Source organism: Thermobia domestica, chromosome 15 (genome assembly GCF_964235325.1).
Source record: "Thermobia domestica chromosome 15, izTheDome1.hap1.1, whole genome shotgun sequence".
Classification (NCBI taxonomy): Eukaryota; Metazoa; Arthropoda; class Insecta; order Zygentoma; family Lepismatidae; genus Thermobia; species Thermobia domestica.
In genome coordinates, this window is record NC_137468.1 from 153772403 (window position 1) to 153786772 (window position 14370).

General features: G+C 35.2%; 1 protein-coding gene across 1 annotated transcript in view; it reads right to left on the minus strand.

Moving 5' to 3' along the window:
• LOC145671308 (E3 SUMO-protein ligase NSE2-like) overlaps window positions 1–14370 on the minus strand; it is a 117482-nt gene that overhangs the window by 23883 nt on the left and 79229 nt on the right. The window contains exon 4 of the mRNA XM_081740282.1: window positions 5396–5507. Coding sequence (XP_081596408.1) covers window positions 5396–5507 — 112 coding nt within the window. The remainder of the gene's footprint in view (window positions 1–5395; window positions 5508–14370) is intronic.

Here is a 14370-nt window from a genome sequence, read left to right on the forward strand (position 1 = left end):
TATTTAGGGCCCAGGCGCACAGGATGAGCTGATTACCACAAGGTTTGGGCGTGTCTCTCGGAAATATTTGAAAGGACCTCAGGGTCTCCAATTGAGTGATTCGAGACTCGGGTTTCAGATTCGGAACGTCAGTCGTCAGTAATCGGAGTAGTCATCCAAATGCAACTTGTTACACAGAGATACAAGACATCAGTCAAGGTATGTACAAGCAATTATTGTAACATCATTTTCATGCTTAGGGATGTCATAATGCACTTCAGAATGTTTCGTCTACCTACAGTAAAGCTCTCGAGAATAAGATCAGTAGTCGCACATTTGCATTTCATCATCCAACCTAAGTAAAATAGCACTAATAATTTAATTGCCTGTTACTAAATATTATTTCTCTTTATGTTGCAAAACTCTAAGTTGTATATTGCTTGACTAATTATGTAATAAACCTTAATTAGTTTTAACTGGAGCCTTTACTATTCCCCTAGATTGTTCCCACTATTCCCAAGTATTTCTTGGTGTAAGTTTAATTTATTTGTCTCTTGTGACCACCGCTAAGATTTAGTGAGAGCAGTTCTCCAAATATGTGGGAGGTAAACGAGCAGAATGATAAGAGAGAGCTGCACCATCGTCACAGTATGTTCTCACAGAAAATATAAGAACTAAATACTCCTTTATTATATTATTAATGAACATTCCCACTTTTCGGGTTTTCCCATAACTAACTAATTACGCTAAATACTTCATTTCGCTTGTGCGTTCATTTTAACTAGTCGAAATTTGCAACCGAATTTCGGTGTTACTCGTGCGCTTAAAACAATGACCGCCATGTTTATAAGTCAACGATACACGAAGCCAGTTATATTATTTTATTTAGTACCTTAATATAAATGGTTATGTTCAGCTTTTTAGCACAATAAGGTTGCTGATGAAATAATACTGATAGCGGAGAGAGAAAAGGGTTTGCAGGAAGCACTTTCAAACCCAAACGACCAACTGGAAAAATAAATAAATAAATAAATAAATAAAACAAAAAAAAACATGCAAAATGAAGATGAAAATGAAATGAAATTTTTGAGTTTTACGTCCCACGGATATGCCGGTTAGGCTAAAGGAGACGGTGATGATGAGAGATGAATGAAATGGTGGAATAAAGAAAGTAGGAGGAAACGGGAAACCCCGAGAAAACCCACGCACACGGTGTTTGTCCACCACAAAGTTCACTTGGCGGGAGCAGGGTTTGAACCCGAGACCCCAAGCACCAGAGGTGAACGCTCTACCACTAAGCCACCGCGGCCCCCAAAATGAAGATAAATAAGAAGGAAACCAAAGTAAGCCTTGAAGGGCACAAGAGCAGGACATGAAGGGGCAAACGTATGGCTAGAGAGAGAGAAAATCGAAGACGTTAAATATTTCTCTATTAAGGAAGTCTAATATTTTCGGACGGAAGAAGTAAAAAAAACCTTAAGTTCAAAAATAGCTCAGGCTAAACAAGCATTCAAAAGGAAAAGAGGACTGTTAACATCAAGAAATGTCGTTGGGTGTTCGTAAACGGTTTATTAAGATTCTGGTATGGAACGTGGCACTTTACGGATCAGACATATGGACATTGAGAAAAGCTGAAATATCCAAGCTGGAAGCATTTGAAATGTAGTGTTGGCGCAGACTGTTGTGCATATCATGGACCGTACTAAAGGAAAAGGAAGGTAATGAAGAACGATAGATCATGAAGATAATAGGAAGAAGAAGAAACCCCATGCTTGAGCATCTTATTCGGCACTCCGATTGGATCACTGTGTTGACAGAGGGAAAGGCAGAAGGAAAAGCAGGAAGAGGAAGACGAAGGATAGAATATCTAGATGCAGTTATGGAGAAGAGGCCTTATCAAAGTATAAAACAGCTCTCCCAAGGAAGAGAAAAGTTTTAAAATTTCCATGTTGTTGTTGAGGAGAAGAACAAGAAATGTTACTTTCCTTGGCAGTACACCACAATCAGACCCTACAAATATACTAACCCACCTAGGTTTTGAAGCTATTTTAAAATTCGTAGCACATGTACTACGTACGAGTGTAAACACACGAAGGCAATTGTATTATTTTAATTAGTATCATAGTATAAATGAGCACATATTACCAGTCTGAACTGCACTAATAAACCCCCTATTTGGAATAAAAACTGACCATCTGAAGCAAAATCTTAAGAGAAATAAATATGGTGATTTGATATTAGAGTACTACCTATGGGTAACAAAAGCAATTTACTTGTGGTTGATTGATTTGGAGTTTACTGAAGCTGATGTTGTATGAGACGTTGACTTACGTGGGACCCAAACAACATAAGGTTCCACCAGGAATCGAATCCGCATCTCCGCACTGAAGGTGCGTACGCTACCACGTAGTTCCAGTTCCCTTGTGGAAGCATGATAAAACCGTAAAATCGCTAATATAATACAAATTGTAATTGCTAAGAAATAGTATTGCAAACAACAAAAACCATTTCTGTAGCAATGATTTTGAGGCTACGGTAGCTCAGTGGTAGAGCGCTTACCTCTGGTGCGTCGGATCTCTGGTTCGATCCCGGTCAAGTAAGTTTGTGGTGGACAACATCGTGTCCGTGGGTTATCTCAGGGCAACTCTGTTTCCCCTACATTCTCATTCCACCAATTCTTCCTCCTCATTCACTTGCCTTAAATTCGTCTTTCCTAGCCTAAAGGAAAGAATCCTGAGATGTTAAATTGAAAAAATTAATTTTATTTCATTTTCGTGGCTACGATTTATATTGACCAATTGCTAATATGTAATTCAAATTGTAAAGAAGTATTTTTTTTCTTTCTTTCACAAAATGTTTTATTTGTATCCGTATTATATTAGTACCAGATTCACTACGTTTAAAACCAAGATATATATATATATATATATATATATATGGCAATAAATTTTCAATATATGACAGAGTGAGAAAAGTATGAGGCAGGCAACAGAATATGAACTTTCAAGGGGCTAGAAGACGAGTTTAGAAAAGAAAAAAGAAGATCTTTAAGTTTTACGTCCCACGCTTATACCGGCTAGGCTAAAGGAGACGGTGATGATGAGAAATGAATGAAATGGTGGAATGAACGAAATGGAAGGAAACGGAAGAAACCCGAAAAAGTCCGCACAGGTGTTTGTCCACAACAAAGCTCACTTAGCGCGGGCTGGGACCCAACCAAGGACCCCATGCACCAGAGGTGAACGCTCTACCACTGAGCCACAGCGGCCCGAAAATAAATTTTTTTAAAAAAGAGAGAAATGCTATAATTGTAACTGTAATAAGATGACTTGAATATTTTCAATCTACATTATCTTTAAAAAAAAAAACTAATACAGTAGACTTCTAATTTAATAAAAAAAATAATCCTGCTAGTTTATCTAAAATATTTCTAATGACAGAACATTACAGATGACTGAAGTGTATTTTGAACTACCAAAACAAGAGGTCTCATTAACACTCTTATTTTTATGAACAGTAAGTATCTTACTTGTTGCTTTCTTTTCATTATTCCACTAATTTGTTCGTAATTTGCAATAAGAAACTCATTATAAAACTACCTCCTGAAGCTGTTTATACGATGTCCAGAGGGGACACGACATACGATGTTACACCGATAATAGATTGCTTTTCTTTCTGTGACATTAGCAGTGCATGTTTGCATTGTTTGACGCTTTATAGCTCAGTATCCAAAAAATATTATTCTAAAATTTTTGGTTTTTGGTATTGAAGACTAGTTCTAATGCAAGGGAATCTTTTAAACAGAACCTTTTGGTCAGAAAAGAAATGTCCACTGTGATGGAAAATGTCTCGTTTGATTCCAACCGAAAGTATCCCGTAATTTATTTTTTTGAAACACACGTACGTATGGCTATGTATTATTTTCATGTAAGTCAAGAGAAAATTTTACCAAGCTCTGATTATTTCAGGGAACAAGTACCCATGAAGGCAAAACAAGTATAAATAAAAATGAAACTGACTATTTTTTTTTTTTTTTTTTTTTTAGTGACTTTAATAACTCTTAAACCACTCGACCGATCTCGATCAAATTTTCAACATGGATGAGGTTCAGACCTGGGATGTCTTTTTATCATTACACTTTGACAGTGCAACTAAAAGGAAGTGATGGGTAGATATATAAAAATTACCGATATTAGTGTCGAATCTATAGTTTCGGGAGTCGCTGAGATGAGCAGTGACACTTCCGATGCGGTTTAAATCCAAATTCAGTCCCGCAACTTGTGGGAGGGGAAGCGGGTCATACATTAAAATGATTGAAAATGCCTAATATTAGTGCTGAATCCATAGTTTTCGGGTCGCTGAGATGAACAGTGACACTTTCCATGGCGTTTAAATTCAAATTCAGACCCGGAACTTAGGGGAAGGAGGATATATATAAAGCGCTTGGAGAATAAAGGTGTTATGTTACATTTTTTGAAACGCTGCATTCTGGCGGTTCATGCACGTGTTATATGTTAATCATGCCACGTAACACCTTATTTAGTGAGTCCTCGTCTTGGTGCAGGTGTTTAGAAAGGATGAAGGCGGTATGTTAAGGGACAAATTTATTAAAGTCAATTTTCCCGTCATATTCAATTTATTACATAACACCTTTGTCCTCCAAGCGCTTCAATAAAAATTATCGAAAATGACTGACATTAGTGTCGAATGCATAGGTTTCGGGGTCGCTGAGATGAACAGTGACACTTCCGATGCCGTTTAAATCCAAATTCAGCTCACAATAGTAATATTTAAGTTTTATTTATATAGATTGCTTATTATTTTTTGAGTTTTCATTATATTTTCTTTGCTTCTATCGAATTGAGAACGCTTCAGTAGTAATGAAAAGAGTCTGGCTCACGGAATTATAGGGCCGCGGTAGCTCAGTGGTAGAGCGTTCACCTCTGGTGCATGGAGTCCCGGGTTCAAACCCTGCTCCCGCCAAGTGAACTTTGTGGTGGACAAACACCGTGTGCGTGGGTTTTCTCGGGGTTCTCCCGTCTCCTCCCACTTTCTTCATTCTACAATTTCATTCATTTCTCATAATCACCGTCTCCTTTAGCCTAACCGGCATAACCGTGGGACGTAAAACTCAAAGATTTCATTTTATTTTCAAGAAATTATATTACTAATTTTTCTTATCTTAACTCGACGAAGCAGGTAATTGACGCCAGTAAATAAATAAAATAAAACTTGGAAGGAAACGATTAAACACAGCAGAAATTGTCAAGTACCTGAGTTCAGAAGTGACTAAAGACGTTACCAGCAGACTACAATAATGGTAAAGGTATAGAAGCAAGAAAGATCTAATAATGCAATTACCAAGTACTTGATGACTGGCAAACATAAAACCTAAAATAATTAATTTTATTTTTACCTTGAGAGTTTTTCATGACTTCCTTCAAATGCTGCTCAAACTTCTTATACAGTGGATGATTCTTAAGCTGCTCATCAGTTTCACTTAGATGCTTCGTTTTATCTTCAATCATCTGAAATAATGAACATGATATATTATAGGAAGAGAAGTTTATGGTCTTTTAAACATTTAGATCGCAAAAGAACAAACAATGCAGCAGTGTTGGGCAAATTTCAATTGAATTAACAATTAACAATTAATCTGTAAATTTAATTGTTAATTGCAATTAACAATAGAAATAAGTAATGGTTAATTGCAGTTGGCCATTGAAAAAGGAGAATCAATTGCAATTGATCAATTGATTGAAAGTAATTGCAGTGGAAAGTAATTGCAATTGAATTCTGTAATTCAATTGCAATTGAAATTAATTGGCAATTGATTCTATTGCAATTGATTTCCACAGCAATTACTTTCAATTGATTGATCAATTGCAATTGATTTTCACTGATTAATTTTCAACACTGTAGTTCAGAGACGGCGTGGGGCAATGAAAACTTTAGCCACGACCAATTGACTCACCACCCGTCGTGACCCACGACCCACCGTAACCCACTGACCCACCATAAACCACTCTTACCCACTGTGACCCACAGAACCACCAAAACCCATTGTCATCAACTCTGACCCATGATTCACGCCCTCTTCTCTACTGACTAAAGAGTTTAAACTTGTAATAAAACAAGCCTATAAAATTATCACTCATCGGAGTTTGAATTTCTACGATCAATCGCTCAAGCAGCACACTAATACAATAACGGCGGATCTGACCTTTCTAATATAAATAAAATAGAGTTTGTTCGTGTGTCTGTCTGTCTATCTTTGTGCGGCCTGTGGACGAGACGAGTGGACCGAAACTTTTCAAAATTTGGTCACGGGTAGCTTGGTCTAGGCCCCAGACCAAGACGAAGAGTTTTTTTTAAATTCCTTACTAGGGGGTCTCCAGGGGACGTTTACCGGGACCTGCCTAGGGACCAGAAAAGTCGACCGAGAGTTACCAAATTTTGGTCAAAGATACCTTGGTCCAGGTCCCACACCAAGGCAAAGCGTTTTCAACAAAATTCGAACCAGGGGGTCTCAGGGGTTCGTTTACCGGGACATGTAAAAGTAGAACGATATCAGAGTTGATTTCATAGTTTTCGCGGTCGCTGAGATCCATGGTGAAACTCAGATCGCATTAACTTCCAAATTCACCGTGTTCGGCTGCGGACCGTGGGTCAACGGGGGGAAGGGATACCGAAACGTAATCCAAAATGACCGATAGTAGTGTCAAATCCATAGTTTTCGCGGTTGCTGATATCAATGGCGACACAACCATTAGCGATGACTTTCAAATTCATCCACCGTTGTATGCGGGCCTTGAGTCACCAGAGGGGGGAATTCCGAGACATGTAAAAATAATCGAAAATGACCGATATTAATGTCAAATCCATAGTTTTCGGGATAGCTGAGCTCAATGGTGAAACTCAAGACCGCGTTTACTTTCATATTTAGCCCCCATCAGCTAAGAAAGGGGGCATTATAAAGGGGATCACGAGACATGTAAAAATAATCCACAAAGACCGATGTCAAATCCGAAGTTTTCGGGGTGGCTGAGATCAATGGTGATACTTTCATTAGCAATGATTTTCAAATTTAGCCACCATTGTATGCGGGCCGGGAGTCACCGGGGATGGGGAATTGCGAGACATGTAAAAATAATGGAAAGTGACTGATATTAGTGTCAAATCCATAGTTTTCGCTGTCGCTGAGATGAATGGTGATACTTCCACAGGCGTTGACTTCCAAATACAGCCCCCATCGGCTGTGGGCCAGAGGCATTGTTTTTTTTCAAAATTGGAACCAGAGGACTATAGGGACTTTTACCGGCATATGTAAAAAGTAGTAGAAAATGGCAGATGTTAGTGTCACATTCATAGTTTTCGCGGTATTGGTTGGGGGTTGGCGGGGGCCAGAGGAGATTTTTTCACAATACGAACCAAGGGGGTCTGAGGGGTGGTTCACCGGGACATGTAAAAGTAGTAGAATTTGTGTCGAATCCATATTTATTGGGGTTGCTCAGACGTATAGTGACACCCCCGATAGTGTATACGTTCAAATTCAGCCCCCATCGGTCTTCCCAATGAAAACACATGTACGTTGTTGGATATATATTCACACAAATATATCCAATTTTAGAAATGTTTCTTAATTGTTCTCCCGTTGTTCAGTTCGTTTACATTGATATTTCATCTGATCCATGCGAAGAACGGGTATAACAGCTAGTACGAAATGGTAAAGTGTTTGTTATGGAACAAATTACAATGAATTCAATTATATATATAATAATTATAATTAATAATTATTTCCTTGTTGAATTATAGATACTTTTCAGTGGAAAACTGAATAAAATTTAAAAGTCCCAAATCAACGTAAAGTAGACCAACGTAAAGGAAAAATGTATAAAATTTTCCATATAACTAAGCTTACAAACTTAAATGGAAATTTAGCTTAATTACATGGATTTTTTTTTGTCGTTTTGTGCGCCTATTTCCTCGTTTTCTGCGTCACCGGAAATGGGTCAATGTTATCCTACAAATATGGCGGAACAAGTTAATGCTGTTCCGTCAGGAACGATTTCGAGGTCGTTTCCTTCACATCATCTTGTGCGTGTTTTCTACCGTTTTGTAAACCTATTTCCACGTTTTGTGAATCAATGGCAGTGGGTCAAAATGAGTATTCAATGTGGGAAGAAAAATGATCCACTCTCCCACTAGTATCGAATTTCAAGGTCGCTTTTTCGCATTGTTTAGTGCATGTTTTTACCGTTTCTGCGCATATTTTCACGTTTTGTAGGCCAACGAAAGTGGGTCAAAGACGACCTACAAATATGGCAGAAAAAGACATATCCATTCCACTTTCAAGGTCCATTTTGACCCTCTCCCACTGATGCAAAAAGCGACACAAATCATGCATAAAAAATGTGAAGAAAACGACCTCGACATTCGATAGTGACGGAACATCCCTGCTTACATGAATTGTAGCACATCTAACAGATGTTACAAACAATATGGACATCATTCTTTCATAATCATTCTTTCTGTTCACTCCTCTTCCCTCGTTTCCCGTCGGTATGTGTGTTTAAATGATTTTAATCTACTTTTTAATGCTCAGAATAACCTTCAGGCTGGTATCTAAAAATAAAACCGGATCAAGGCTATCATTGCATGTTTTTTTCTCTTTTTTATTCCTTTTTAAACAAAGGACACAATAGAAAAAGGATTAGAGATACAAGTGTAATGGAAACTACAACCCACGACAGAAATAACGTAATCTTATGAACAAACAAAACGTAACAACAAAGAATCCAGAATTTATCCTACACCTAAGTTATACATTCCTAGTTTAAACGCGTACTGTAATTAGATGGAACAGTGGAAGTAATGCTCCTAATAATACATTTAGAGACAAATACGTACAAAATGTAACAATGAGCTCATATTGAAAAAAATACAAATAATGCGATTTCTAACTGGTTATAACCAATGGTGCTATATCCAGGGCTATTCTGAAATGTGTTTTTATAAGAGATAGATGTCTGTAATGGGAAAAAAAGTAGGTAAATACACCCTCCATTCCAAAAGAAACCGAACGTTTAAAAAAAAAGCAATGTACATTTTGGAACAAATCATTTTTATTAATCAATGTATTCCCCTTCTGCATCGATACACATATTTGCACGCTCCAACAAGTTGTCAAACGACTTCTCCATGTCCTTTATTGGAATGGTCTTTAGGATGGCGGTCGTCGCCTTCTCAATGGCATCAATCGATGCGTGCCACTTTCCTTTCATCGCCAAATGCAGTTTCGGGAACAGATAGAAATCGCACGGAGCGAGATCTGGTGAATAGGGCGGATGATGCAACCGTATAATGTGATTTTTGACCAAAAATTCAGTTACAAGTCGCGAACGATGTGATGGTGCATTATCGTCCAAAAGAGTCCAACTGCCGATTTCGCAGTATTCGGGCCGAATACGACGAATTCTTGCCAGCAAACGCTTCATGACGCCCAAGTAAAACTCTCCAGTGACTGTCTGGCCGGGCTGAACAAATTCTTTGTGGATAATTCCTTTTGAATCGTAAAAACAAATCAGCATCACCTTAACTTTTGACTTCACCAAGCGACTTTTTTTGGGTGTTCCTTCATCCGGCGCTCTCCATTCAGCACTTTGCCGCTTTGTTTCGGGCTCATATTCAAAACACCACGTCTCGTCACCAGTTACAATCGATTTCAAGAAGTTTCGATCCTGCCGAGCACTTTTAACGATGTCTGCAATGCGCAATTCGATCAACTTTTTGGTCTTCGGTGAGTTTGTGTGGTACAAACCGCGAATTAACCTTCTTAAGCCCCAAAACTTCGGTCAAAATGCGGTATGCGGTTGTTTGAGGAATGTCTAATTCCATTTCAATAACTTTCACCGACGATTTTTTGTTATGTTTGATGAATTCACGCACTTTTTCGGTGTTTTCTTCCGATAATCCGGTTCTGGGACGGCCTGATCTTTCGTCATCATCCAGCGTCTCTCTACCCGATTTGAATCGCCTGAACCACTCGTAAACTTGCGTACGGGATAGACACTCATCACCATATGCATTTTGTAGCATTTGGTGCGTTTCACGAAAAGTTTTACCCAGTTTAACAAAAAACTCAATTGCAGCTCAGTAGTTGTTGGTGTTGAATCTATCCAAAGCGGGGGAGATAAACACAATAGAAACCCTTTGTATTCGTAATAGAGAAGCACCAGCGGGTCGCCCCCTAGACAATGGGTAGAGAGTATAGTTGTATAGAAATACACTATTGTTTAAATGACATATGATGACAGGTGTACTATTGTATGTATAGGAGCGACATAAAAGAGAATAATAAAAGATGTCAAAGTTGTAAAGATAAATGATTTTAAAAAAGCATTGGAAACTTGTTGAACAATGCTAGCTTGTTATAAAGAAATAATATAGCTATAGAATACTTTGCAGCTGTATGTTTTAAAATAATAAAAGAGAAACCTTGGAAAATCATTGAACAAGGGTAAATTGTTATAAAGAAATTATAGAACTATAGAATACTTTGCAGCTGTATGTTTTAAAATAATAAAAGAGAAACAATGGGAAAATCGTTGAACAAGGGTAAATTGTTATAAAGAAATAATAGAACTATACAAAACATTGTAGTTGTATGTAAAGAATAATAAAAGAAACCTTGCAGCTGTATGCGTTAAAGAATAATAATTTAGGTGATGAACAATAGCTGATTGTTATAAAGAAAAATAAAAGACTTTTTAAAGCGGCGGCGGAAAGGCGCACGCGGCGCGGGGCGCGAACGGTAAAAGAAATGTGTACGCGGATGGTAATAAACTTGAAAATGAAGTAAAAGTGAGGATGATACAGAATTTTTAAAAGAAGACAATAGTATTTACCTTGAACATATATATGAAAAGAATTTTGGGATTTTTTTTGTTAGTGTAAAGAAAAGTTTTTATGTTTTTTGTATTATGTTATTGACATGTTTAAATATTGATTGAAAAGGAATAGGTGACTTGTATGAACGTGATGGTATTGGTGGACGCCATCTTGTTTGTTTGAACTGCTTAAATACGGGAGTTTTGGAAAATGTTGTATGTATTTTAGCTATGGCTGCTATACAGAAAGAAGATTTTGTGTACGCGGATGAAGAGACGTTGTTTTCTCCGCCGTGTGTGGAGAATAACCCGAAGACCGAGAATAGTGATTTATCGGTAAACGGCAGAGCAGACTCTCCAGACAGTGTAAAAACTATTTATTTATCATCTTCGGATGATGATATTGATATTGAAGAAGATGAAGAATTTGTGGCAGGATTACCATCCTTACTATCACGATCAGTACGATTTTGTAGATCACATTCTACATGTGGAAATTTTAAAGTGGACAGGAAGTGCATTTTAAATGCTATAAAAAACTGGGAAACAAATAAAATTTTAATTTGTAGTGGATGTTTTGAAAGTGTTGACAATCAAATGGCCGACGAATGTTTATTTATGAGTGAAGAACTGGTGGAACGAGCCATTGCAACTTTAATAGAAATAGAAATTGAAGAATTGTTTTATACATATGCCAAATCGCATATAATAGGCATATGTACCCAGATGTTTTACGAATTATATTATGATTTGATTGAAGAAAGGGATGACATTTTTAACTGACGTGATTGAAATTTTTAGACTGAAAGACAGAAAACATGTGTGAACTGATCTACTGATGTAAAGTGACCTTTGTGTTTGTTTGTGTAAATAATGTAAAGACATACAAAAAGTGAAAAAATAATTTATACTTTAAACTTTTAATTATGTATGTATACATATTACGTATTTCGAAAATAATTTTTGTGTATTATGTAGTGAAGAACATATTAGTGAAGTTTGTGTTTTAAAAACTATAAGTGCATACTTACGTTTTAATAATATTTTTTGTGAACAATGTTTGATGCATCTTGAACATCAATGTTTATTTCTTTATGATATTGGAACTTTTGCTGTAGAATATTTATCGAATGATATAACTCTTATTGATTTATTTGAAATTTCAAGTATAAACTTTATACGCAAAGCGTGTGAACACCGAATTTGTTGCTCCGTTTTTCTTAGAACGTAAACATAAAATTTTACCATGTGTTAATGAATACATTAATGACATACAAGGTTTTAAGATTTTAAATCATGAATTTATTATACGTGAATTTTGTTTAACTGCGTGTGATGATACAGTAAATTTGCATTGTTTAATAAAATCACCAGTAGAATACAATGTACTTCCATTAGGTTGTCAAAAACAAATTGAATGGTCAACATTAAACTTACACGGATTAACTTGGAATGATAAATGCGGTTATACTGTATCACACATACGTAACCTTATATATTAACTTTGTAAACAAAATGCAACCTTTTATTGTAAAGGCACACAAAAAAACTTTGGATTAAAAATATTTTTGCATTAACTAATATTTTTATAACATTGAATGTATTGTATGCAAACAAGAAATAATAATTATTATTCTTATGTGTAATGATTAATAACATTAAGTTTTTGTTAATGTAATTTTATAGTATTGTAATGAAAATATAAAGAAATAAACTTTTGCATTATAATTTTTTCCTTTTTTAAAAATTGTTAATGAAATAAATAATTGGAAAAAAATTGAAAATGATTGAAAGTAACATTTGTTTGATATTTATTTTGTTTGGAATTTTCTTATATCGTGATTAGTATTGTTTCACATGTTTGCATTTTTTAAATTTTTCGTAATATTATTTTACATTTTAAGAAAATATTTAAAGATAAATACAAATAATAATAAAATATCTAATAAAGTATTACAATTTAAAATATACATGTATATAAACATATATTAAAGTAAAATGAAACTTTAATGCTTAAATAATTTATGTATGAACTATTAAAAAAGAAATGTTTTGAAAATAATAAATTACTTGAACACTTTGTATTGCCGTGTTAAAAATTGGAAAGAAAACTTTATTTTCGTATTTTGTTTGTTTTGGAAAAGCTTTTAGTTAAAAAGTATGACTTTACGAATAATTTTTTCCGTTATTTGAACTAACACATTATGTAGAAAATGTTTGGAAAATTTGTTTTACTAAGTAAAGTTTTTTATTTTTAAACTTACGTATTATTAACAGAACCGTTTTACGAAAACTATTTATTTATTTAACTTCGTGCAATAAATTACAGGAACATTTCGTGTGAACTAATAAAAATGATTTGAAAATAGTTAAATGTGCAAACAGAAAAAAACATTAATATTTATTGTGTTTTGGATATAGAATACAATTTTACTTTGTTTTGATGTTAGTATACTTTTAAAAGTATATAGATATACATACCTGAATAATGAAAAGCAAAACATATGTTGCAGTTGGAAGCTCTGCTAGCCAATGAAACCTATATTTACCAATGGAAAGTAAATACGAACTTGTAACACGCATGCGCATTTGTTAAAAGTTTATACGCATGCGCAAATTTATTTATGAAAAGGAAAACATGTTCCAGTTGGAAGCTTTGGTAACCAATGGAAAGTAAATACCAAGTTTGTAACACGCATGCGCATTTGTTAAAAGCTTATACGCAGACGCAAATTTATGTATACACAGGAACATTACTTAAATAGTAAAGTATTTGTGAAGATGTGTAGTAGAGGGGTATACAATTCCGAGTATATTTCACCACGAGAGAAAGAACTTAAACTTGTTAATAGGAAGAAAGTTATTTTTGTAGAAGATAATATTTGTGAAGTGAAATTATTATATCCTAATGAAGAACATTGTAATTCGTTTAGAAGATTTTATCGAAATGTTGATGAAATATAATTTGAAAAAGTGTATCCTAATACACATTGAAATTCGTGAATTAGATAATGTGAACTGTAAGTGCAATCGATTTAAAGTAAGTAACTTGTGCATAAAAGAACTTTTTGAAAATTATAAACTGAACGAACCACTACTTTGTTGTGCTTGTTCATTAAGAATACCAGATGAGTGCCTTCATTTATGTTTATTAGCATATAATAATCGATTGAAACGTGCTGTGTGGGAATTTGTAATTAAGAAGACAACTCGTGACAGTGTTTGAATTGTACTTGAAGAAACATTGTTTAGACGATAATTACAAACAAAACAAAACGTTTTTAAATAGATTTATCATATGAATCACTTATATTTTGTGATACTTATATTTCTCAGTTAGTGGAACTGTTTTTAAAAAAAGACAAAAATGCCTACAGGAAACACACAGTGTGTGTATAATTGTAGTTCTTTTTTGTGAATGAACAGTGCGTGTTGGATTGTATTTCAAGATGGAAACCAGAATATCAACTTGTATGTGAAGGTTGTTTTGAAAACTCACGTA